At 47.2% G+C, this 26,670-nt stretch overlaps 1 protein-coding gene across 1 annotated transcript; it reads right to left on the bottom strand.

The window, feature by feature from the left end:
* Window positions 1-26,670, bottom strand: LOC103626342 (uncharacterized). Its single transcript, XM_008646743.2, has 8 exons — window positions 26,561-26,670; window positions 26,106-26,467; window positions 25,816-26,012; window positions 1,386-1,776; window positions 1,090-1,302; window positions 418-999; window positions 212-331; window positions 1-119 (listed from the first exon to the last, which is right to left on the bottom strand). The coding sequence occupies exons 1-8, from the start codon at window positions 26,668-26,670 to the stop codon at window positions 1-3; spliced, it is 2,094 nt and encodes a 697-aa protein (XP_008644965.2).

Genomic DNA, 26,670 nt, shown 5'->3' with positions numbered 1-26,670 from the left:
TCATATACAAAGACCAGATGTTTGTCTAACCTTATAAAGTTCCTTCACAGGGACTTTCTTTAGCCGTGTTGATCTTGGACGAAGTGGAGGATTTGGAGCTGCTTGCTCATGCATAGCACCTACAAACATAAATACAAGTCTTAGCATGTTTTCTATCTACCTTTTGTAATTCAATATGTTATAGTTCAATCTAAATGGAAAACCCACTCACCATCCCTTGATCCATCACCACTAGCTCCAACTTCACATGCTCCACCACCACTAGGTCCAACTTCACATGCTCCACCACCACTAGGTCCTCTAAATTCCCATTCGTCACCAAACTCATCACCTACTTTGAGACCATAAAAGATTACAATAGTTATATGTTGTTAAAATTATCAAAGAACTTGAAAGTTTATTCCTCACATAGAATACCTGTGCCATCATCTGAACTGCTATCACATAATTCAACATTTATTGGGCTACCTTCTGAAGAATCTGACTCAACATCGTCCTCCATTTCTTCCTCAATATCCACAAGTCTTGCCTTTCTTTTCTTCTTACCATCTCTTGTATTAAAATCCATTCCAAACTCATCCATGAGAACTCTAGATAGGATTGGAGATTCAAGATCATTGTCATCATACTCATCAAGAATAGGCGTAGACTCACTCCTTGAGTTGCACAACCAATCCATGATTGGGTTACCTTCATCATACATAGCACAATCTATCATAACACTATATGGATCTAACTCAGTATCTTTGAAGACTTGCATTTCTTGAAGACTTTGCATGTCATTCTCGAAATGTTGGATTCGTAATTTCAAATTGTAGTGGACATAAACCAACTTGTGGAGCTTCTCATAACCCAAACGATTTCTCAGCTTGGTATGGACCAATGCAAATGTGCTCCAGTTTCGCTCGCATCCACTAGAGGATAGACATTGTGAAACAATCCGACGTGCAAGCATTTGTAGTTCTTTGTACTCTCCTCCATATGCACTCCACCATTCAGCTGCAAAAAATGAACATGAACCATTTAATAAGAGTACTAAAAATTGCAAGGCCACCACCAAAGAGGCATAATAATGAGTCAAGTAAAAACCTGCACTCATGCGTCCATTAGTTGCTGAACGTTCGGCTTCCTCCCCTGCAAATAATCCTCTTTTTTCACAGAAAAAAGCATATTGCTCAATTGCAGCAGATGCAATCTTAGATGAGCTTGCAAGCTTCTTAAGAGCCAATGTAACTGCATGTCTAGTAGATGGTTTTCTTGCAAGCTTAGTCGTATATAATGTTTTAGGATCAAGTGCACCAGCTAGAGAAAGAAGCAAGATTATTATTAGAAACAAATTCAACAAAAAAGAACATAAATTGAACAATTCTCATTTCATCCCTTACCTGCAACAATGAGAGTATCATCAAGCATATATTTTAGTCTCTTCTTGATCACTCTAATTATTCTATCGAGAAGATCTTTCTCTTTACTTAAATTACCACGTATTTGAGCCATGGCTGTCATCATCTTTGGAAGAAATCCAGCTATAGTTGCATTTTTTTGTTGATCAGCATAGCGAAGCACAGTATAAATTGGTGTGACAGCATTCAACACCAATTCCATGTCACTCCACCATCTTCTATTTAACAAACAATCATAAGTAAATGCATGATCTGCTTCATCTTTCCATGCGTTGTTTTTCCAATCATCAGACACCATCCATTGCATAAACTTATCTTGTCTATCCCAGAAACTCTGAAGGAAGATAAAGACGGTGTCGAACCTAGTGGCATTCTGTGGGGGATAGATATCCCCTGGGTCCACTAAAGAGATAAAAGACCTCACGAAAGGCCCAAGGGCCCAATAAATCGTAAGGTCGTTCTTTCGTGGGCCTAGGGAAAGACAATCAACGAAGCAGAGAAGACGTAAGACTGGATTGGAGCAAACCCGGACGGCCCACAACGTCGAACGAGTAAATCGCAACAGAGACCCGACTTTCCCGCGCTGAAGCCCCCATGCAACAGAGCCATGCGAGGATAAGTCGGCAAGGGTTACGTAGGGATAAACTCAAGAGGTTTACTATTTTTCAGCTACTTGTTGCTATCATATCCACGTGTACTGCCCCACGGTCGAGTATATAAGGCCTAGGGGGCACCCCTTCAGATCGATCGACCCTACTTTACTTAGCCACCCACGTAAACTCTCTGTGCCTTCAATCCAGAGAGCCCTCTTGTAACCACACTCGAATACTCATCAGGACGTAGGGTGTTACGCATCTCTAAGCGGCCCGAACCTGCAAATCTTGCCCACTGTCCCTCGTGCAATCGGCACGAACCATTTTGCTACAGTCGTTGACACCGTCCTACTCCTAAAAGCACCTTGAGGGGTAACCCCGGGTGTGCGGTCGGGCCCAAAACACCGACAGCTGGCGCGCCAGGTAGGGGGTGTGTCGACGATCCAAGCTAGCTCAATGGCCGTCACCTTCCACAGCAAGATCACCGTGTGTCCCGGATCTGTATTCTGCTTCGGGACAATCTCATCTGTAGCGGACGAAGAGGGAATTCTACACCGCCTCGTAGATCTGCCGGAAAAGAAGTCTCCTCCAACGAACTCCGAAAATGCTGGAAAGACACTACCTCCGGCTCTTCGGAAAAAGATTATCTCCGGAAAGGCTGGAGCTGGAAGCTCGCTGACCCGGAAGACTCCGCTGTCTACTTCCCCGATGAAAGAATGGACACGGATTGCGAGGAAGAAGGAGACCAGGGAAAGGCAAGTCGATCTTTCCGTTCCTCCGGCCTCAAAGGAGAACGGAAAGAAAGTCGCCACGACAGCAGCACCATTCTACCCCGACGTCCTCTTCATCGGGAGAGTGGAGTCGCCCGCCGTCTCTGACGACGAACCGACCGCGCCTGGAGAAGAACCACCTCAACGAGAATCCCGCCGACGGAGGAACCGACGCAGGAACGTTCGACGACATCACGCGGCCGGAGAACGGGATCCGGAGCAGCCTGTCTCGCGAGACGAGGTCTCGGAGATAGGAGAAACTCCGGAAGAACGCGTCTTCAGGGAACGAAGGAACTCCCGACGACGTGATCGCCGACGGACTCAGGAACAAGCCGAGCAAGATGCAAGGCAACGCCGGGAGAACCCGCTCTTCGGGCGCAACCTGAACCCCGACTTTGCCCGAGCTATGAACACGCCGAGCGAAGTCGGAGGCGTACTAGCTCGGATAGCTGACGGACTTCCTCGGACTCCCGACGCCGAGGGATACCGACGCCTGTTCACTCAGGCGGCCAACCATCTTCTACCGCTCGCTCACCCGCCGAACGATTTGCGACACGCCATCAACAGTCGCCGAGACGCGCGAAGCTCTATCAATGCTTCGCGCGAACGGCGGCATGAAAACGAAATTCGCCGTCGGGAGGAGTATGACCGAGATCACGGCTTCCCGACTCAAAGCCAGGCCACCAGGACTGAGTCGGCAACAGCTTCAACTGGCGGTACCACCCGGGGACGGTCGAGGAACCACCACCACCACTCCCCTCCCCGGGACAGACATCGTCCCCGACGACAGGAAGACACGTGCGGAGTATCCGCTCTTACTCCGCGCCTTAGGGCCATCCAATGGCCTCCCAACTTCAAGGTATCCAATGTCGACAAATATGAACCTAAGCAGGATCCAGGGGGTTGGCTAGCCGTCTACACCACCGCTGCTCGGGCTGCCGGGGCATCTGAAGACGTCATGACCGCGTATCTGCCCATTGTCCTTGGGCAAGATGCACTGCAGTGGCTACGACATCTACCCCGACACTGCATCGACGACTGGGGAGACTTCAGTCGACGTTTCACCGCCAACTTCCAGTCCCTCTCCGACAAACCAGCGCAACCATGGGACCTCAAATCCATCAAGCGCCGGGGGGACGAGACTCTCCGGTCGTACCTCAAAAGGTTCCAGACCATGAGAAACCGTATCCCCGAGGTCACGGAGGCGGCCGTGATCGAGGACTTCTACAGAGGATCCAATGACTCGGCTTTCGTCCGAGCCATACTACAAAAGGCACCGACTACCTCCGAGGAGCTGTTCCGGGAAGCCGACCTCTACATCACCGCCGACGAGCGGGCCCAGGATCTCATTGGAGGAGCAAAGCCTGCACCAGCAGCACCGCGACGTGACGCGAACCAACCACCCGACAAACGCTGGGAGAAGAGGCCTCGTGAAGAAGTACACGCCGCCGGACCACCCGCCTCTCGCGCCCGAGGAGGACCTCGTGGAGGCGAGCGCACGCTGGACGACATCCTCGACGCCCAGTGCCCGTACCACAAGGACATGCGCCACACTCTTCGTAACTGTCGGGACTTCAAGCACTCCGTCGGGCACGGCCGACCCTTCCAACCTCTACCGCCTCCTCCGCCGAGGGGAGGACCAGATGAACCACGACAGCCCCATCAGCAGGAGGAGGGGAGAGGAGGAGCTTTCCCACGCGTTGACAGGGAGGTCAACGTCATCTTCGGCGGACATGGGTCGCAGGAGAACAAAAGACAACAAAAGCTCAACGACCGCCAGATACTTGTGGCGACCACCGGACCTCCCGCCCCATACCGGTGGTCGGAGCACCCGATCACTTTCACTCGGGAGGATCAATGGCTCAACTTCGACCATCCAGGCAAATACCCGCTTCTCGTCGATCCGGTGATCCGAGAAAGCCGGGTAAAGAAGGTGCTAGTGGACGGGGGGAGCAGCATCAACGTCACTTTCCCCCGGACACTCCAAGGCTTGGGAGTTCACCTCAAAGAGCTCCGCGAGTCGGACACCCCTTTCTTCGGCATCGTGCCAACGGAAGGGGAATACCCGCTGGGCCACATCTACATGCCGGTCATCTTCGGAACTCCGAAGAACTACAGAACCGAGTTCCTGAGGTTCGAGGTGGCGAACTTCGACTGCGGGTACAACGCCATCATCGGGAGGCCGGGGCTGGCTAAATTCATGGCCATTCCGCACTATACATACATGATACTGAAGATGCCAGGACCGCAAGGAATCATAACTGTGCGCGCCGACTTCCAAGGCGCCGCAGAATGTTTCCGAGTGGCCATCCAAGCAGCCCTCACCACCAAGCCGTCAATGGTTCCTTCTACGCCGGCGAATTCTAAGCCTGAGGAAGACCTCGCCGTACCGGCAAACGAAGCTCAGGCCGTGACCTCTATGCGGCCGACTGAAGAAACCAAGCGAATCAACCTGGGGTTCGCTGATGAGCGCAGGACGGCCATCATCAGCTCCAGTTTGAATGACAAATAGGAAAGCGCGCTCGTCCAGTTCCTGCAAGATAACCGAGACGTATTCGCATGGCAACCTGCGGATATGCCGGGAGTCCCAAGAGAACTGGCCGAGCACAAATTGAAGGTCTATCCCCAGGCGAGGCCGATCCGGCAAAAGCTACGTCGTTTCACGCCCGACAAGAGAGAGGCCATTCGTGCCGAGTTAGCTCGCTTGGTCGCGGCTGGATTTATTAGAGAAGTATTACACCCCGAGTGGTTGGCCAACCCTGTTCTTGTACTCAAAAAGAATAAAGTGGATTGGCGCATGTGCGTCGACTATACTGATCTCAACAAAAACTGTCCGAAGGATCCCTTCGGGCTCCTGAGGATAGATCAGGTGGTGGATTCCACCGCTGGATGTTCTGTGCTGTCTTTCTTAGATTGCTATTTCGGGTATCATCAGATTAGTTTGGCAAAAGAAGACGAGGAAAAAACGGCGTTCATCACTCCGTTTGGTGCTTTCTGTTATACCTCCATGCCGTTCGGCCTCAAAAACGCTGGAGCGACTTATCAGAGAGCCATTCAAACATGCTTAGCCGATCACTGGGGCAAGCGTGTGGAGGCTTACGTAGATGATGTGGTGATCAAAACAGAGAATTCGGAAAACTTCATCGAAGATTTGCAGCTGGTTTTCAACAGCCTGAGAAGATATAGATGGAAGCTCAATCCTGAAAAATGTGTTTTTCGGGGTACCAGCAGGAAAGTTGCTCGGATTTATCGTCAGCCACCGGGGAATCGAGGCTAATCCGGATAAGATTGAAGCTATCATGAAGATGGAAGCTCCTCGGTCACAAAAGAAGGTTCAGCGACTCACTGGATGTATGGCAGCTCTGAGCAGATTTATATCCAGGCTGGGAGAAAAAGGTTTGCCATTTTACAAACTACTCAAGAAGGTGGATAAGTTTCAGTGGACTTCAGAAGCACAAGGAGCTCTAGACGCGCTGAAGAAATTCTTGACAACACCACCAGTATTGAAACCACCCCGGCGAGCTACGCCGACTCAACCGGCTGAAGATTTGTTGTTGTATATCTCTTGCACGACTCACGTGGTAAGCACTGCGTTGGTAGTCGAGCGAGTAGAAGAAGGACATGCCTATCCAGTACAACATCCTGTTTACTTCATCAGTGAAGTTCTAGGCCCCTCGAAGAAAAAGTATCCTCAGGTTCAGAAGCTATTATATGCAGTACTTCTAACTGCCCGCAAGCTGCGTCACTACTTTGACGACCACAAAGTCATAGTAGTTACTGGTTTCCCAATAGGAGACATTCTTCACAACAAGGAAGCCATTGGCTGAATAGCCAAGTGGGCTTGCGAGTTGGGATCCCACGATATCGAGTTCCGGCCTCGCACCGCCATCAAAACTCAAGCACTGGTTGATTTCGTATCAGAATGGACAGAACAGCAAGTACCAGACAATCCAGAAACGGCAGAGGTATGGCGAATGTATTTTGATGGCTCGCTGAAGCTGCAAGGAGCAGGAGCAGGGATTATCTTCACCGCACCTGGAGGCGAGCACCTCAAGTACGCTCTCCAGTTGCTATTCCCGGCCTCTAACAATGCAGCCGAGTATGAAGCCTTGATACACGGATTAAACATCACCATATCACTGGGCGTCAAAAGATTGATGGTATATGGAGATTCTCTGGTAGTCATCAGCCAGATAAACAAAGAATGGGATTGTTCAAGTGATTCAATGGGAAAATACTGTGCTGCCGTCCGAAAGCTGGAAGATAAATTCGAGGGTCTGGAGTTTCATCATATAGAAAGAGATCGGAACACGGCAGCCGATGTACTGTCCAAGCTCGGATCCGGTCGAACTCAGGTCCCATCCGGAGTCTTCGTACAAGAAATCCTGCAGCCGAGTATCTCAATGGATCAAACAGAAGAGTGCAACATCATAGATCAACCCGAGTCAGACTCTGATGACTGGAGACGGCCGATTATTAAGTATATAAAGAATGAAGAAGAACCAGATGACAAGAACTCGGCAGAGCGCATTGCCAGTGTTGGGTCTATGCTTCGTCGCCGAAGGTCTTCAAGGGAGAAGCAGCTTTCGGCTGAGGCTGTTTGCATGAGACGGCCGAAGGTTCCTTTCCATGAAGCTTCGACAGTGTAAACCGACTTAAATATAGAATGACCTTTTAGTCCATAAATGTCTGAGTCAATGTTGTAAGTTTTTATAAGGGGCATACTTGTAATTTCTCACAGGCTGTGTCCTGTGCCTATAAATAGTGAACAGTATTCCGTTACTGTTCACGCATTCTGGTATTGGCAATCGCATCTCTCGGAATACAACCTTTGTCAAGGCATAGGTATCATTGTATTTAATGATTCAATATATTAAGTGAATATAATATAATGCATCTGTGATTCATTCATCCATTTTATGCCTTTTATTTTGCATTATCTTACAACGTTTATTGAAAGTTTATTACGAAGGTTCAACTTCGTAATAATACTATCATCAACCTTTGTCCAAAATCCATTATCCTCAAAGGAATAATGCTTCACGGACGAAGGACAGTATCATTTAACATTTTATGTTGCCTTGTTCTTAATTCATAGCATTTGAGAACAAGTCCCCAACATTGGCGCCCACCTCCGGTGAACTCACTTCCACTTTTTGAGCTGATGGCTTCGTTCAACAACCAAGCTGGAGCTGCTTCGGACCCGAAGCTGGTGCTCCCGATCACAGGTGGCTCGTCCTCAGAGCCAGCTAACAAGAAACAAAAGAAGGAAGCACAGAGAAGGGTACAGCATGTTGGGGTGCAAGGACCCTTCATCAAGTCAAGATGGTCTCACATTCCTATTACCTTCTCCCAAGAGGACCTTCAGCTCAAAGATTACCCACACAACGATGCCATGGTTATCTCTTGTGTTATCAAAGGATTTCTGGTTCACAATGTCTTGGTTGACACAGGTAGTGCAGCTGACATCATATTTGCTAAAGCCTTCAGGCAAATGCAAGAGCCAGAAGATAAGATTCATGATGCTACACATCCTCTTTGTGGCTTCGGAGGGAGACAGATTGTAGCACTGGGAAAGATCACCATGTCAGTGACCTTCGGATTCATCAATAACACTAGAACTGAGCAAATTGTGTTTGACATTGTTGACATGGAATACCCTTATAATGCAATTATTGGTCGTGGTACCCTCAATGCCTTCGAAGCAATCCTTCACCCTGCTTATCTTTGCATGAAGATACCTTCGGATCAGGGACCCATCGCTATTCATGGAAGCCAGGAAGCTGCCAGAAGGGCCGAAGGAAACTGGACTGATTCAAAAGCAATCCATAACATAGATGGAGCTGAAGCTTGCGAACAATACAAATTCAGAAGGGAGAAAGCAGCTTCAGCAGATCAGCCGAAGCCCATGCTCTTATGTGAGGATGTAGCAGAACAGAAGGTGCTGTTGGGCTCTCAGTTATCCGAAACACAAGAGAAAACCTTGCTAAGGTTCTTGTTCAACAACAAAGATGTTTTTGCATGGTCAGCCAATGATCTCTGCGGAGTTAATAGGGACGTTATTGAGCATTCGCTCAATGTCGATCCATCCTTCAAACCCAGAAAGCAAAGGCTTCGAAAAATGTCAGATGATAAGGCCGAAGGTGCTCGTAATGAAGTCAAAAGACTCCTCAGTGCAGGAGTTATCAGAGAAGTGAAGTACCCAGAGTGGCTAGCCAATACTGTTATGGTAAAAAAGGCCAATGGCAAGTGGCGAATGTGTATCGATTTTACAGATCTGAACAAGGCTTGTCCGAAGGATGAATTCCCATTGCCCAGGATAGATTCTTTAGTTGATGCAGCAGCTTCTTCAGAGCTCATGAGTTTGTTAGACTGCTATTCAGGCTATCATCAAATTTGGATGAAGAAGGAAGATGAGCCGAAAACTAGCTTCATAACTCGAAGTGGCACATATTGCTATCTTCGGATGCCTGAGGGGCTCAAAAACGCTGGAGGAAGTTTCAGCCGAATGACTGCGAAGGTTCTCCAATCTCAAATAGGCAGAAACGTGCTAACTTATGTTGATGACATCATTGTCAAAAGTACGAAGCAGGAGAATCATATTGCTGATCTGCAGGAGACCTTCGCCAGTTTCAGGCAAGCCGGCTTAAAATTAAATCCAGAAAAATGCGTCTTCGGGGTGAAGAAAGGGAAATTTCTTGGATGCTTGGTTTCAACAAAGGGAATTGAAGCTAATCCAAGTAAAATTGAAGCTATACTTCGGATGGAGCCACCAACTACAAAGAAGGGGGCTCAAAGATTGACAGGAAGATTGGCATCTCTCAATAGATTCATATCCAGATCAGCAGAGAGAAATTTACCATTCTTCGAAGTGCTGAAGTCGGCCGAAGTCTTTCAATGGGGACCAATCCAGCAGAAGGCTTTCGAAGAATTGAAACAGTATTTGATAGATCTAACAACATTGACTCCACCAATGCCAGGGGCTCCTTTGTTATTATATGTGGCAGCTTCGCACTCAGCAGTAAGTGCAGCGCTTGTCCAGGAGAAGCTTGATGGTCAAATCAAGAGGCAGGCCCCAATATGTTTTGTATCCGAGGTTCTTAGTTTGTCAAAGAAAAATTATACAGAGCTGGAGAAGGTATTGTATGCTGTCTTGATGGCCTCCAGGAAGCTTCGGCACTATTTCCAAGCTTACAACATAATTGTTCCTTCATCACAACCTCTGAAGGATATCATGAGGAACCGAGAAGCTACTGGAAGGATTGGAAAATGGGCTGCAGAGCTCAATGAATTTTGTATTGAATATGTTCATAGATCTTCGATTCAGTCACAGGCGCTGGCAGACTTTATTGCTGATTGGACGCCAGGGGCTTAGGAGGACGAAACGAATAAAGACAACGAAGCTTGGACAGTGTTTTGTGATGGATCTTGGGGAACCTTCGGAGCAGGAGCGGCTGCTGTGTTGGTTTCACCTTCCAAAGTCAAAACTTGTTATGCGGCAAAGCTTGATTTTAACTGCACAAATAACATTGCTGAGTACGAAGCATTGATTCTAGGTCTTCGGAAGCTAAAAGCAATGGGAATCAGAAGGGCCATACTTAAAACTGATTCCCAGGTTGTTTCGGGCCATATTGACAAAAGTTGCAAGGCTAAGGATCCGAAGCTTGAAAAATATCTGGATATGGTTCGAAGAGTTGAAGCTTCCTTCGAAGGGTTTTCTGTCAAAAATATCCCTCGAGGACAAAATGAGCATGCTGATTTGCTAGCTAAGTCAGCAGCACAGGGGCTGCCTTTACCTTCGGATGTATTCTTCGAAACAATAAAAGCACCTTCGGTGGAACTTCTTGAAAGAGCAGTTCTTAATATTTCTCCTGTTTTTAGCGAAGATTGGAGAACCGAGATCATCTCTTACCTTCAGGGTAAGTTCCTTTCAGATGACGAAGCTTATAACAAGAGGATAGCGGCAAGAGCTCGTCCATATGTCATGATAGAAGGGGAGTTGTACAAACATGGAGTTTGTGCTCCGTTGCTCAAATGTTTATCCAGAACCGAAGGTATAGAGTTAATGAAAGAAATACATGCAGGCCTATGTGGATCTCACATCGGACCTAGGCCGTTACTTGGAAAAATTTTCCGCCAAGGGTTTTATTGGCCGAAGGCAGCTTCGGATGCAGCAGAATTGGTCCAAAAGTGCGAAGGTTGTCAGAAATGTGCAAGAGATCAAAAACAACCTTCGTCCTTAACACAGCTCATACAACCCACTTGGCCATTGCAAAGGTGGGGCCTTGACTTGTTAGGTCCGTTACCACCGGCCCAAGGGAACCTGAGATATGTTGTAGTAGCTGTGGAATATTTTTCTAAATGGATTGAGGCGAAGCCTTTAGCCACAATAACTTCGGCCACCGTCCAAAAGTTTTTCTGGCAGAATATTGTTTGTCGTTTCGGGGTGCCAAAAGCCATCACTGTGGACAATGGGACACAGTTTGACTCCGAAGCTTTCAGGGACTTCTGTAACCAAATTGGTACGAAGATTCATTTTGCATCAGTCAGGCACCCGGAGTCAAATGGACTCGTTGAAAGAGCCAACGGCATTATAATGACAGGAATAATGAAGCTAATCTTCAATCAACCTAGAGGAAAATGGCCAGATCAGCTAACCAAAGTGGTGTGGAGCCACAACACGACAACATCAAGGTCTACAGGCTTCACTCCATTCAAGTTGTTATTCGGTGACGAGGCAATAACTCCAGAGGAAGCTAAAGCCGGATCAATAAGGATAGTAGCTTCGGCAGAATCAGATTCCGAAGCTGCTTATTCTATAGAAAAAGATGCTTTAGAAGGGATCAGACTGCAAGCCGTGGAGAATATCAATAAGTATCAAGCTAAAACAGTCAAATGGCGGGATAGAAAGGTTCGGCTAAAAAATATTAAGCCAGGGCACTTGGTGCTTCGAAGGGTGGCCAACCCGGAAACAGTGGGCAAATTGCAGTTGAAATGGGACGGGCCTTTCTTAGTAGCATCTTCGTCAAGACCTGGTTCATACAGATTGAAAGATATGGACGGCAATGACATTCCTAGGTCTTGGAATGCGGATGAGCTTCGGCGATATTATGTATAATTCGATGTAATTTTTCATATTTTTTATTTTTCCTTTCATGGCACCCTTTTCCTTTCCAAAGGGGGAGAAAGGTTTTTAATGGGGCCAGCATGTGTAATTTCCTTTTTTAGTCTTATAAGAGCAAAATCCCCCAAAGAATGTAAATGTAAAAGCTGAGAGCGCACCATCGAGTGCCCAAAAGTAAAAACGAAGAAGCTCCAAAGACGTTCCTAAGGGAATGCAGAGCTTACAGCGAAAAGTCAACGCTGATTCCGCCAAAAGTAAAGGCGAAGAAGCTCCAAAGTCGTTCCTAAGGGAATGCAGAGCTTACAGCGAAAAGTCAACGCTGATTCCGCCAAAAGTAAAGGCGAAGAAGCTCCAAAGTCGTTCCTAAGGGAATGCAGAGCTGAGGTGTGATGGTTCTTAAAATGGTTATGAATATGACTTCGAATACATGTTTGGCCATGCATTTGCACATCACATTACATCATAACATTTGCATTCATAAACATTCATCTAGGCATAAGTAGGATAGTCATCTTCATGGCATAAATGGTTGCTTCAGCAAAAAGAGGAAAAAGAAGGGGAAGAAAGAGCTTCGTGCACAAAAAAGAGAGCTTCGCAAAAAAGGGGAAAATGTTGTTCCCTATGCTTCGCTGCGTACGAAAAGAAGGGAAGGTGTTTTTTCGCCGACGGCTCAAAAAGGAAAATTTTCGTCCACATCAAAGCATTTCCTATACAGCAATGGGAGGGTAAGGATATATAATAAGGTATGAACAGAATTCATTAAAGACCTTCGGCATTGTTTACATTTACAAAAGTTACGTTTACAAAAGCTCTCAAAAGTTTCTCAAGCATTGTTTACAGTCTACTATCTAATCCCCAAGGAGCTTCGGCTTCGGCGGCTTCGGCATCATTTTTGACCTTCGACTTCAGCTTCATCATCCTACATGAATAAGATCGTTGTAAGTCAAAATCGAGTTTACAAGAAAAGGTAAGCACAAGGTATGGTTTCTTACTGGTTCAAGGTGGCTACGAGCTTCGTCTCCTGCCTTTTCTCGCCCACCTTTTGTCCATATCATTTTTATAAATCTATTCGAGATACTTCGGGCAAGATCAGGAATGTCGTCCAGGATTGATGGCGACAAAGTGAAATTTGGCCTATTCACAATCCTTCCATGCTCGCAGCCAGCCTTCAGGAAAGCCGCAGCAGTGCCTCGAGAAGCCACCCAAGCACAGAAGTCACCATGCCCAGCTATGACTTCGTCGAGCTCGTCAATCTCCCCCTCAATATGTTCGAAGGTTTTTGGTAGATCTTCAGCCGAGGGGGCAAATTTTCCACTGCTGGCTCCAACTGAGTAAAAAATCTTTTTCAACCGATGAATGCATCTGTTGCTGAATTCCAAGCAGTTTTCTTGAAGACTTGCCAGTAGTTTTTTCAAATCTGAATTCTTTTGAGCTTCGGCTTTAAGTTTTGCATTAAGATCTTGTTTTTCTTGTTCGAACTGCTCAGACTGGTGGAGAAGCTTCGTGTTCAGTTTTGTTATTTTTGCTTCAGCTTCCGCCAATAGTCCTTCGGTTGCCTGGAGCTCAAAGTTCTTTTTCTCGAAGGCATCTGATTGTTCCTTTATTTTGCTTTCCAAATTTTCAATTATAACTTCGTGCTTTTTATCTTCAAAATCTTGTTGCATCTGCAAGGCTTTGCTCAGAAGCATACTCTGCACGAAAATAACCTTCGTCAGACATGTTTTCGTTCTTAGAAACAATAAAGGTTAAGGGAAAAAAGCAGTTCACCTTGAAGTTGGAATAAAATAAGCTGCCAACGACATGTTGTCGTCGGTAGCGGCTGATGTCCGTTTCTAGCTTCGGAAATCCGATATTCTTGGACAGAGTACTGATAATTTTGGCCCCAGTTTGATCTCGGATACAGCCCAATTTTTCATCATCAACGCCTCCGAAGAGGAGCGCTCCAGGCTTGTATCCGCAGGATTTGGCGTATTCTTTAAGCTCTTTTATTTCCGCTTTTGATAATTGTTCTCCGATTAAATTCCGGAACATGAAGGTTTCGTTCTCCGAAGCTTCATCAGCAATTTCTTTCCCTTTCGCCGATGTTGCGGTCGCGGCCTCTTCGGCGGTGGCGGTAACTTCTTCTGTAGTCATGTCTAGCAGCATTTGGTCAATATGTTCAAATGTGCTCTCTAGGTTCAGATCTTCAACTGAGGCAGCTTCGGCGGCTGTGACCTCCGAAGGTGCAATTTCAATATTTGTCTCTTCCGCAGCCGCTGGTATTTTTTGAGCTGAAGCTCTTGGCGGTGTCTTGTCGATAACTTCTGTCACACCGATCATCCTCTGTCTTTTTACTTTAGTTGTTTTCTTCATTCTTTCGGGCTCCTTTTCCTTCGGAAAAAATTTTGTCAGTCGACGCCCTAGTGGACTTAGCTTCGCAGGCATGGATTCAGTCATTACCTGTAGAATGGCCTCTACATCAGTGGTAGAGGGTGATGCGGGGGATTTTTCTTCATCAGATATTTTTTGTTTCGGAGAAGATGCTTTCTTCTTCTTTGGAATCTTCTTCTTCGGTGTCTCTTCTTCATCTTTGTTTGAAGCTTCGGTCATTCTTTTCCTTTTCTGGCCTCCGGCATTTTTGTTTAAATTCTCATAGTCTGGGTATTCAAACTCCAGAGCGTCCAACACTCGATTTAGCCTTCGCTTCGGACGGGTGCCGAAGGCTGCGGTCATCAATTGATCTTCTTTTTTGGAATAATTGCCAAGTATTTCATTACACATTGCTTCAATCGTATCTAGCCACTCTTGGCAAGGTGCTTTAAAGTACTTTTTAAACTTGAAATAGTAAGGTAAACGTACGAGTTCACCTTCTTTCTTTTCCCCCTGTAGCTTCGGCATTTCCCATTCTTTCAAACTGGGAAAAACTTTGAATGCTAAAAACTCTTGAACCAGGTCCCTTGTGCTGATATGCTCTGCAATAATTCTGAATTCACTCATTGCTTGTTGTGTTGGACCTTCGGGTGTCATGTCGCAACGAGGTCGGGTTTCTCCGAAGATTAATTCCAGCGGGCTTTGTACAAGCTTTTCCTTGTCGTCATCAACCTTGACATAGAACCACTCTGATTTCCAGCCTGCTGCCCACTTGCTTCGGTAGCTAATTACAGGGAACTTGGTAGTTTTCCGATAGGCAAAGTTATAGCAACCAAAATTATCGTGCAATCCATCTTTTCTAGCCTTTGTTTGATAATGCAGCTCGTGAACCCGGCAGAAGCTGTCCGCAAATGGTTCCACTGCTTGGCTTCGGAGCGCCCAGATATAAACAATAAGCCTAACGATAGCGTTAGGGGTCAGCTGATGAAAATAGACACCGAACCTCTTCAGCACCTCTCCAATGATCCCATGTAGGGGGAATCTTAATCCAGCCTTTAAAAAGCTCTTGAAAATAACAATTTCATCTTTCTCCGGTTTTGGGGTAGTCTCTTCTCCCCCGAAGCGCAAAAGCTTCTTCTGATTTTCAGTGAAAAAGCCCGATTTTACCATCTTGGACAGATCAGCCTTCGAAACGGTAGATTTTCCGAAGTCCAAGTGGCTCGGCTTGCTTGGCATGGCAATGCGATAATCATCTTCGGAATCAGTTTCCTCAATATCTTTTTCCTCTGCTTCAGCGATTGCTTGTTCTGCTTGTTCTGCACCATCATGAGGGATCTTTTCCGAAGTCACTAGACCCGATCGTTGCATGGCTTCGGAGATGGGGAGAGTCTCCGAAGCTTCAGTTTCCTCCCCCTCGCGCTCCACCCTGGCGGTAGAGCGGACTCTGGCCATTCAATTATGAATTTGTGAAACTTTAATATTTTCTTCCTCCGAAGCAGATTTCAAACTGGAGCTTCGTTCGATTCTAACAGACAAGCTTCGGTGATGGTTAAAAATTTTGGCAGGAAAACAGTGCAAATAGCAATGAATGCTGTGGTAACTTCACACCTACTCGTCTGTTTATATAGTGCTGCAGGTAAGAAGGCGAAGCGCCAGAGCTTTTACACCAGGCGCACACCCGCTTGCGCTCGCTGCGCGGTGGACCGCAAGGACAAACAGTAAACTCTGCAAGGTGGGACCGCTACGTGCTGGGAAATTAAATCGTTTCTCGGCAACGAGCTCAGGGAAGGTGTTTTTTGGACCTTCGGCTCCCCGAAGCTTAAGAGACTTTTTTCACAGATCAAGCTCGTTACGAAAAACGATCTAGCACCGCGAAAGGGGCTACTGTTGGGTCTATGCTTCGTCGCCGAAGGTCTTCAAGGGAGAAGCAGCTTTCGGCTGAGGCTGTTTGCATGAGACGGCCGAAGGTTCCTTTCCATGAAGCTTCGACAGTGTAAACCGACTTAAAGATAGAATGACCTTTTAGTCCATAAATGTCTGAGTCAATGTTGTAAGTTTTTATAAGGGGCATACTTGTAATTTCTCACAGGCTGTGTCATGTGCCTATAAATAGTGAACAGTATTCCGTTACTGTTCACGCATTCTGGTATTGGCAATCGCATCTCTCGGAATACAACCTTTGTCAAGGCATAGGTATCATTGTATTTAATGATTCAATATATTAAGTGAATATAATATAATGCATCTGTGATTCATTCATCCATTTTATGCCTTTTATTTTGCATTATCTTACAACGTTTATTGAAAGTTTATTACGAAGGTTCAACTTCGTAATAATACTATCATCAACCTTCGTCCAAAATCCATTATCCTCAAAGGAATAATGCTTCACGGACGAAGGACAGTATCATTTAACATTTTATGTTGCCTTGTTCTTAATTCATAGCATTTGAGAACAAGTCCCCAACAGCCAGACAATCGGCTCACTATACACTCATTGGGGAGGTATTATACAGGAGGGGCGCGTCAGGCGTCCTCATGAAGTGCGTTCTCCCGTCCACCGGGAAGCAACTTCTGGAGGAAGTCCATGCAGGGCAGTGTGGAGTACATGCAGCATCTAGAACACTAGTCGGGAAGGTTTTCAGGTCAGGATTCTATTGGCCGACGGCGAAGAACGATGCAGCCGAGTTTGTTCAGAGATGCGAAGCTTGCCAATACCTGTCAAAGCAACAGCACATGCCAGCACAGCAGCTACAGACCATACCAGTGACTTGGCCTTTCGCATGCTGGGGACTGGATATGATTGGACCTTTTAAGAAAGCTCAAGGAGGATATACCCATGTATTGGTGGCGATTGACAAATTCACTAAATGGATAGAGTTCTAGCCCATTGCTTCTTTAAACTCTGCTAAAGCCGTGGAATTCATACAAAGCATAATATTCAGATTCGGGATACCAAATAGTATCATCACTGACTTGGGATCCAACTTCACCAGTTCAGAATTCTTTGACTTCTGCGAGCAAAAGAGCATTCAGATCAAGTACGCATCTGTAGCACATCCAAGAGCCAACGGGCAGGTTGAGCGAGCCAACGGAATGATATTGGAGGCACTCAGGAAAAGGGTCTTCGATAAGAATGAAAAATTCACAGGAAAATGGATAAGAGAACTGCCTTATGTTGTTTGGAGCCTGAGAACCCAACCTAGCCGAGCCCTGCATGGAAACACTCCTTTCTTCATGGTCTATGGATCGGAGGCAGTGCTACCCGCTGATCTCAAGTTTGGGGCGCCAAGATTGATCTTCGAAAGCATAGCAGAAGCCGAGGCCACCAGGCTGGAGGATATTGATGTACTTGAGGAAGAACGACTGAATGCAGTAATCCAATCAGCACGGTACCAGCAGACTCTAAGGCGCTATCACGACAAAGCTGTGCGGCAACGCTTCTTTTCGAGAGGAGACCTCGTCCTCCGCCGAATTCTAACGGGGGAGGGACGGCACAAGTTATCACCCTTATGGGAAGGGCCTTTCATAGTAGCAGAGGTCACTCGGCCCGGATCGTATCGCCTCACCCAGATGGATGGCACAGAAGTTGGGAACTCCTGGAACATAGAGCACCTCAGAAAGTTTTACCCCTAGCTGTATTTCAAAACAGCTGGGACGACCATGTATTCTGTAAAATGGAAATACGTCATCAATAAAGAGAGATTTCAAAGACACTCGGCTCGTTTACGATTGACTTGCATTCTTACTTAACTCGGGGTGACCACTATGCCCTACAAACAGAGCAATCGACTTAAGTCGGCAACGACTTAAGGCGGTGCAACATGCTCACGCTTACCTAATTTGGGGTGACCACTATGCCCTACAAATGGAGCAATCGACTTAAGTCGGCAACGACTTAAGGCGGTGCAACATGCTCACGCTTACTTAATTTGGGGTGACCACTATGCCCTACAAACAGAGCAATCGACTTAAGTCGGCAACGACTTAAGACGGTGCAACATGCTCACGCTTACTTAATTTGGGGTGACCACTATGCCCTACAAACGGAGCAATCGACTTAAGTCGGCAACGACCTAAGCCGGTGCAACATGCTCACGCCTACTTAACCCAGGGCGACCACTATGCCCTACCAACGGAGCTATCGGCTAAAAGTCAGCGATGGCTTAAGCCAGCGCAACATACTCACGCTTATGCAATTCAGGGGATGACTTCCATATCCCGAAAACAAACTTCATAATCATCATGTAGCGTTACCACAAACTTGCGAATTAATAAATTCTGATGCAATAAGAGAGTGATCATATCATTTGAATGATAAGCTGATAACCCCTAACGAGTACTTGATCATGCTAACCGCGCGCTCATAGCACGCGAAATGTTTCTCTATTTTCCAATGTCTTTCTCAGGAACGACTGACGAAGAAGGGTGATTCGAAGAATCGGGGGCAGCATTCACATCGGCTCTTATGTCTTCAGGGACAACCACGCCGGGTCTTCTCATCAAGATTCGTCCCGCCCGAATAGCCTTGTCCATGGCTTTATCACGCTGAGCTTTGAGAGTGACAGCAGTTTCTTCGGCAACTCTAGCAGCCAGCTGAGCAGCTTCTAACTCCTGAGCAATGGATTTCTTAGAAGCTCGGAGTCCCTTGATGGTGGCATCTTTTGCTGATATCAATTGCGTGAGGCGGGTCACTTCGTCTGCGGATTCTTGCAGCCTGCGACGCTGGTTGTCCAGTTCTTCCATCGTAAAACGGTGGCTCCTCTCCAAGATGGTTAGCGAGTTGCTAGAGTCCCGATACAATCTGTCCAGATTGTCGCGAGAGGCAGCAAGGATACATTTTTCTTCCTACAAACAAAAATCAACTCATTCAGAATCCAAGCATGTAATTAGGCGAAGCACGGTTTTGTAAGTTACCTTTTCAGAGTCAAGCTGAGCATGAAGAGAAGACCTCAGAGCGTTGGCGTCATCCAAAGCAGCGGAGACCTGATTTAGTTCAGTCTGGCTCTGAGAATACTTCTCCTCGAAGTCAGCACACCGTTGAGCCATTTCAGCTTGATCTCGGGAATGTTTTTCCTCAAGAACTGCAATCTGCCGAGTCATTCCTATCAAGAGGTAATCAAACGAAATGAGGTCAGAAGGTAAAACAATCTACGAATAAAGGCAAGGAAGAAGAAGAAGGGCACTAACCCGCATTAGTCGCCTCCAACTCGGATACACGACGATGAAGCGACACCGGATTCCAACGCTCAAGAGATGAAGCCACTTCTGGGATGGAAGCACCCTGCGATCTCAGCTGGGTTGCCATCCCATCCACCAAAGCCTGATGAGAAGAGCGGATGAACATAATGACAAAAATTCATGCAACGTAAAGAACAAGCTAAAGTACGGCACAGTACCTGGAGGTTGGAAAAGAACGAAGGGATCCCCAAGTCAGGAGAAATTAGCTGATAACCAGGTGCCAGACCACCACCCGAAGCAGCTTGCAGCAGGCCAGCAGGAACGAGCTCAGTACATTCAACAGAGCCTAACGCCAGACCAGTGGGGATGCTGCCCTCTAAAGCGACTCCCTGATCCAGAGTTTGGGCCACCACCATACCGCCAGAGTGTGGAGGTGAACCCGCATGAATATCCATGGAAGTGCAGGAAGGAGACCTTGCTCGGACACCCTCGGGGGCTGGGTCACAGTTGGCACTGCCCACTTGAGCCGGATCATCCCCGGCAACACCCTCGGGGGCTGGGCAATGGCTTATACTCTTCACCCGAGCTAAGTCTTCCCCGGCGACATCCTCGGGGGCTGGGTGCGTGTCAGCACTATTCAAGGGGTCCAAGCTCTCTGCCGTAACCACCTCTAAGGTTGACGGGCCTTCAGCTACTTCCATGGGACCAGAGCAATCCAAGTCAGCATCCCGACCCTCGAGATCATGCTCTAAGGTCGACGAGGCACGGGATGACCTCAACCCAGCATCGGGCACGGCAGCACAAGTCTCTGTTGCATCAACATCCACAGGCTCTGATAGCAAATCCTCTGGGACCATATCCTCTAGAGTTCGATCAAAGTTGGCCATGGACAGTTCTTGCAGACCAATAAGGGCAGACAAAGCAGGAGAAGGAACTCCACTACTTCCACCGCTGGCAATGAACTGCCGACTGTTTTTCCGAGTTAAAGGAGCTTCATCTTCTTCCTCCTCATCCTCCACAGCGGCAACGCAAGCAGCACTCCCATTGGGATCAGCAACAGTTTGGGCACACCCATTGGGATCAGTGTCAGTAAGACCAGTTGCAGGCACTTTTTCAGCAGCAGGAGCTAAGGTACCGGCGTCCTCATCAAAACTGGATACTCGCCGGAGGCGTCTTATCTTCTTCTTTTGCTCATCAGCAGAAGGCTCGGGCTGACTGGTTCGGCTAGGGCGTCTCGGGCGAGTACTGACAGGTTTCGGGACATCCAAAGTTGTATCAACCTCTGGAAGGGGCACTACTGCCAACATACCATCAGGAGCAGCATCGGACGAATCCTCAGCTAACAGATCAAGCATGTCATTTATGTCTGCATCACTAGGGTTCAGAGGCACTTCAAAATAAACCTGCCGTTCATCATCAGGAATCGCCCCGAGCGAAGCAACCAAAGTACTGACTTCCTCAGCAGAGGGTCGCACTCTAAGGCCCAAATCGCTATCGGTCACAGGCGGATTTGACACAAAAAGGGTGAAAGCTTTGGGAGGAGGTAGGTTCCAAGCCGAGTATGCCACTGGAGCACCAACATTTGAAACTTTACCCTTGAGGATCATTTCAAGTCGGCTTACCAAGTCAACAGAAGGAATTCTCCTATTGGTAACCCGAGTTGAGTCGGCCAGCCCTCGATACAGATATGCCGGATAGGCCCTGTCTTTCAGTGGATGAACGTTCTTGAAAACAAAATCAGTGACCACAGCTTCGGCAGTCAGACCTCTCTCTTTCAGCAATCCGACTTCAGTAAGCAGCACGCCTGCCTCGGCCACTTCCTGATCTGTGGGAGACTCAGTCCAACTCGGAGTGCGAACGTCTGGCTGTCTTCCTGACCGGGAGGGGAGAGAATTTCCATAATTATCAACTATAAACCACTCCAGACGCCACCCTTTAATGCTATCTTTGAGGGGAATCTCAAGATACTCGGTCTTCCGCCCACGGCGCATCTCCAAACTGGCACCTCCGACCAGCTGATGTTGCCCCCCGGCCATCCCAGGGCGACAATGATACAGATACTTCCATAAACCGAAATGCGGCAGCACACCGAGGTAGGCTTCGCATAGGTGAACGAAAATGGAGATTTGGAGAATGGAATTAGGGTTCAAATGAGTCAAGTTGATATGATAGAAATCAAGGAGACCACGGAAAAAAGGAGAGATGGGAAGGCCGAGGCCGCGGAGAAGGAAAGGGGCGTAAACTACTGACTCGTGGGTATCTTCGGTTGGGACAGTAGTCCCGTGGCAAATCCGCCAAGAACAGAGTTCCCGTGGAGGAAGAACCCCGATGGAGACAAGACGGAGAAGCTCAGCTTCGGAAATAACAGACATATGGTTACCTGCGAAGGGTAACTAACTGTTGGGGTCGATTGTGGGGATCACCGCAGCAGACGAGTTCGCGGTTTTCCTCTTGGGCGTCATCTTGCTTCTCACCGGCGAACAGAGTAGGAGGCGAGTGGCAGAGAAGATTCAGATGCGGAAATGCAAGAACTAGGGCACGGAAAGCAAAGGCGGCTAAAAGCGCAACTCTTATGGGATATTCTTGAGCCAGATACCGCTTCAAAAAGTGCCCAATCATCACCCGGCGATTATTTCCAAAACCTCAGCATGCCACGTGGACATCTGGCAATCATTTCCGAAAAAGCCGACGTGCCACTTCATCACTCGGTTATTATCCTCAAAATAACTCGTGCGGCTGGCTATCACTCGGCGTTGCCTCTAAAACGCTGACCTCGTGTTCAATCGCTCGGCATTCCTTCTAAAATGCCGGCGTCGACTTTCAATCACTCGGCGTTGCCTCTAAAACGCTGACCTCGTGTTCAATCGCTCGGCATTCCTTCTAAAATGCCGGCGTCGACTTTCAATCACTCGGCGTTGCCTCTAAAACGCTGAACTCATATTCTATCGCTCGGCATTACTTCTAAAATGCCGGCGTCGACCTTCAATCACTCGGCGTTGCCTCTAAAACGCTGATCTTGTGTTCAATCGCTCGGCATTACTTCAAAAATGCCGGCGTCAACCTTCAATCACTCGGCGTTGCCTCTAAAACGCTGATCTCGTGTTCAATCGCTCGGCATTACTTCAAAAATGCCGGCGTCAACCTTCGATCACTCGGCGTTGCCTCCAAGACGCTGAACTCGTATTCTATCGCTCGGCATTACTTCTAAAATGCCGACATCGACCTTCAACCACTCGGCGTTGCCTCCAAGACGCTGAACTCGTATTCTATCGCTCGGCATTACTTCTAAAATGCCGATGTCGATCTTCACTAACTCGGCGTTGCCTCCAAGACGCTGAACTCGTATTCTATCGCTCGGCATTACTTCTAAAATGCCGATGTCGATCTTCACTGACTCGGCGTTGCCTCTAAAACGTTGGTTTCGTGTTCGATTGCTCGGTGTTACTTCTAAAACACTGATGTCAACCTTCAATCGCTCGACGTTGCTTCTAAAACGTTGGTTTCGTGTTCGATTGCTCGGTGTTACTTCTAAAACACTGATGTCAACCTTCAATCGCTCGACGTTGCTTCTAAAACGCCGATACCGACTATAATATTACTCGGCGGCTACTTCTGGAAGCGTCAATGTGATGCGCAAGTTATTCATCTACTATATCAAAAAGAATCAGTTCAACAATCAGAGAAAGCGAGTCACCGATAAGGGGTCAACGACAGTTCTTCATTAAGGGGAAGTTAATAAGTTTACAAACCAACTCTTCGCGAGTTGGTGCTTCCCTACTTCTACTCTACATTACCACTACTACTAAACTACACTATACTACTCTACATTACTACTACATTATTCTAACTACACTATACTAATATCTAAAGACCAGTGGCGTTTAGCCACTGGCCTTGCTGCTGCTGCCCTTGCCGCCGCCGCCTCTGGTGCTGCCTGTACTGCTGCCGCCTCTGGTGCTGCCCTTGCCGCCGCTGCCCCCGCCGCTGTTGCTGCCGTCACCGCCGCCGTCGCCGCCGTCGTCGTCGTCGCCGTCGTCGTCGTCGTCATCTTCGTCCTCGCCGCCGTCCGAGTCCTCCTCGTCCGAGGAGAACTCAGACTCATCCGAGCCCTCGAGTCCGGAGCGCTCGACGGCCCGGATATACGTCCAGACCTCCGCGGCAATCCCCTGGGAGTCGTCTGAATCATCAGACGACGCCGGGGGAGAGACGGGAGCCGGAGATCCCTCGGACTCGGAGGAGAACTCCTCCTCCGAGTATTCTGAGTCACCGAAATCATCCGACGGAAGAGTCGGCTCGCGCTTGCGCTTGGTACCCTTGCCCATGGTGGAAGCAGACAGAGGGGAGAAGAAGGACGCAGTAAAGAACAGCGAAGAGATGTGAAAAAACCAGAGGAGCAAGGGCGTTATTTATAGAAAGGAAAGGCAACCGCTCACTTCCATCCGTGGTCACTGAACAGTCGCAAAGCATTCAATAAGCACTTCCACTCATCTGAAGACACGTCAGACGGCAGACGCCGTTTCATGCAACACTACACCCATTGGGACTCCAGTCAACAGCGCAAAGGATATGATTACACTAGCCGTCCCATCACATTACTACTCAGAAGCAGCCGGCTAAAACACTCAGCGTACCAAGCCGTCCCTTGCCCACACCCATTGGGGGGGGACGCCCAGGAATTATCAGTATATTTTTCAAAACGGTCACATCCGTGCAGGGCACGCAGTAAATACCTCAAGACAAAAATGAGATATCAGTAAGGATCAGAGGAAAGCCAAATATAGCCAGCAAAGTACAAGATATGACCGACAGAAGCGATGTGAGGACTAGACAGAGAACGTCCATCAAACGTCCAATCAAGTCGCAGAAGCAAATAAATTGCATTACCTAGCAAGATATGGACGGATTGCAAACTCGGCTGCTAAAGACAAAATATATGCTGACCTCTGCAGCAAAATTTTGATGACATAATGCTGGCCTCCAAAGCATAATGTGAATAGCTTCATGCCAATTTTTACAAAGCAAAAGGAAGACCTTCGAATGGATTATCCTTAAAAAATCCATTTGAAGGTCGGGGGCTACACCCATTGGGTGCACCTCCGGTGCACCCCATGGATTATCATTCTAAACCGATATAGCGCCGACTTCTAAGGCGTGGGACAAGATTGAAAAGACCAATCCTCAACCGAGATGCAGGAGCGCGAATGGAGATAATCTTTGGGGAAGACCTTCGAGTAGATTATCTTCTAAAATCTACTCAAAGGTCGGGGGCTACACCCATTGGGTGCACCTCCGGTGCACCCAATGAAGTCCAGAATCCTACAATTCAAAATGCCGACCTCTAAGGCACAAGCACAAAACTAAACTTTGGTCGAACGAGTGATCGGAGCAAGAGAAGACAGCAGGAAGTCATTTCTTGGACCTTGGATCTTTGAGTTGATTACCTCTAAATCAACCCAAAGATCGGGGGCTTGTGGGGGATAGATATCCCCTGGGTCCACTAAAGAGATAAAAGACCTCACGAAAGGCCCAAGGGCCCAATAAATCGTAAGGTCGTTCTTTCGTGGGCCTAGGGAAAGACAATCAACGAAGCAGAGAAGACGTAAGACTGGATTGGAGCAAACCCGGACGGCCCACAACGTCGAACGAGTAAATCGCAACAGAGACCCGACTTTCCCGCGCTGAAGCCCCCATGCAACAGAGCCATGCGAGGATAAGTCGGCAAGGGTTACGTAGGGATAAACTCAAGAGGTTTACTATTTTTCAGCTACTTGTTGTTATCATATCCACGTGTACTGCCCCACGGTCGAGTATATAAGGCCTAGGGGGCACCCCTTCAGATCGATCGACCCTACTTTACTTAGCCACCCACGTAAACTCTCTGTGCCTTCAATCCAGAGAGCCCTCTTGTAACCACACTCGAATACTCATCAGGACGTAGGGTGTTACGCATCTCTAAGCGGCTCGAACCTGCAAATCTTGCCCACTGTCCCTCGTGCAATCGGCACGAACCATTTTGCTACAGTCGTTGACACCGTCCTACTCCTAAAAGCACCTTGAGGGGTAACCCCGGGTGTGCGGTCGGGCCCAAAACACCGACACATTCCACCTAATCAACTCTCCACCAATTTTCTCCCTCATCATAGCATGAAGCCTGCAAGTACAAAAATAGAGTTTAAACACAAATATAGAAGTATTGAATATATGTTTATCAAATATATATATATATACACTTACCTGTTATGGTTATAGAAGAATCTACAAATTCTTTTTGCATCGTCCACTACGTTAGAGACCTCAGAAAAGCGACTTATATCTTTCAGCATCAAATTAATTGTATGAGCTGCACAGGGCTGCCATGTAATGTGTGGATACCGAGTAATGAGCTGTCGACATGCCTTCTTATAGTTGGACCCATTATCTGTAACAATTTGAATGACATTCTTCACCCCAATCTCATCAACAACCACCTCTCTAATACAATCATAAATAAATTCTGCATTTTGAACACGACCAGTTGCATTTATAGACTTGTGAAAAAACATCCTTCCATTGCAATATACCATGAAATTAATAATGCACATCATGGTAGGACCTAAAACATCAAGTATATAAATATAAGTTCACAAATAATATGCTTACTACACTCAAAGAAAATCTTAACATATGACAATTCATCATATTTTACCTGTCCATGAATCACACATGACAGTAACACCATATTCCTTCCAATCATCCTTGAATTTGGCCATATGAGCCTCCATATCTTCATAGTTCATATCCAAAAATTTGCCATCTAATTCCTTTCCAGTAGGGATGTGCACCCCTTGTCCACATTCTTGTGCCAATTTAATGGCTGATCGAAAATATGGACAATCTGCTTTTCTTCCTGGAATATCATTGGCGTGAAACCACTTCGCCAATGCTTTTCCTAGCTTATCTCTGCTACCGCCCCTAAGCATGATGTCCACCCGAGGCTGTGCTTGTGCCCTACTATGTGCCAGATCTATGTCAAAAGGACCCTGTGAAACACTTGGACTTCGATAGAACCTATCCATCCATAAAAAATAGTAGTCAACACACAAATAAGGTCTAATAAGATTGTTAAATAAAACACAAAATAACTAAAAACAAATTATTTACCTGTCAAGTCTAGTTTGTTGATTAGCAGAACAACTTGCAGACCTACTACCACTAGAACAACCAATGCCCCTCTCCTCATCATATTCTCTCAATGACTCTCTCAATGTCAT

This window comes from Zea mays, chromosome 5 (assembly GCF_902167145.1).
Source record: "Zea mays cultivar B73 chromosome 5, Zm-B73-REFERENCE-NAM-5.0, whole genome shotgun sequence".
NCBI classification, from domain to species: Eukaryota; Viridiplantae; Streptophyta; class Magnoliopsida; order Poales; family Poaceae; genus Zea; species Zea mays.
The sequence above is the reverse complement of the archived record's forward strand: the minus strand, read 5'-3'. Positions and strand labels throughout refer to the sequence as shown.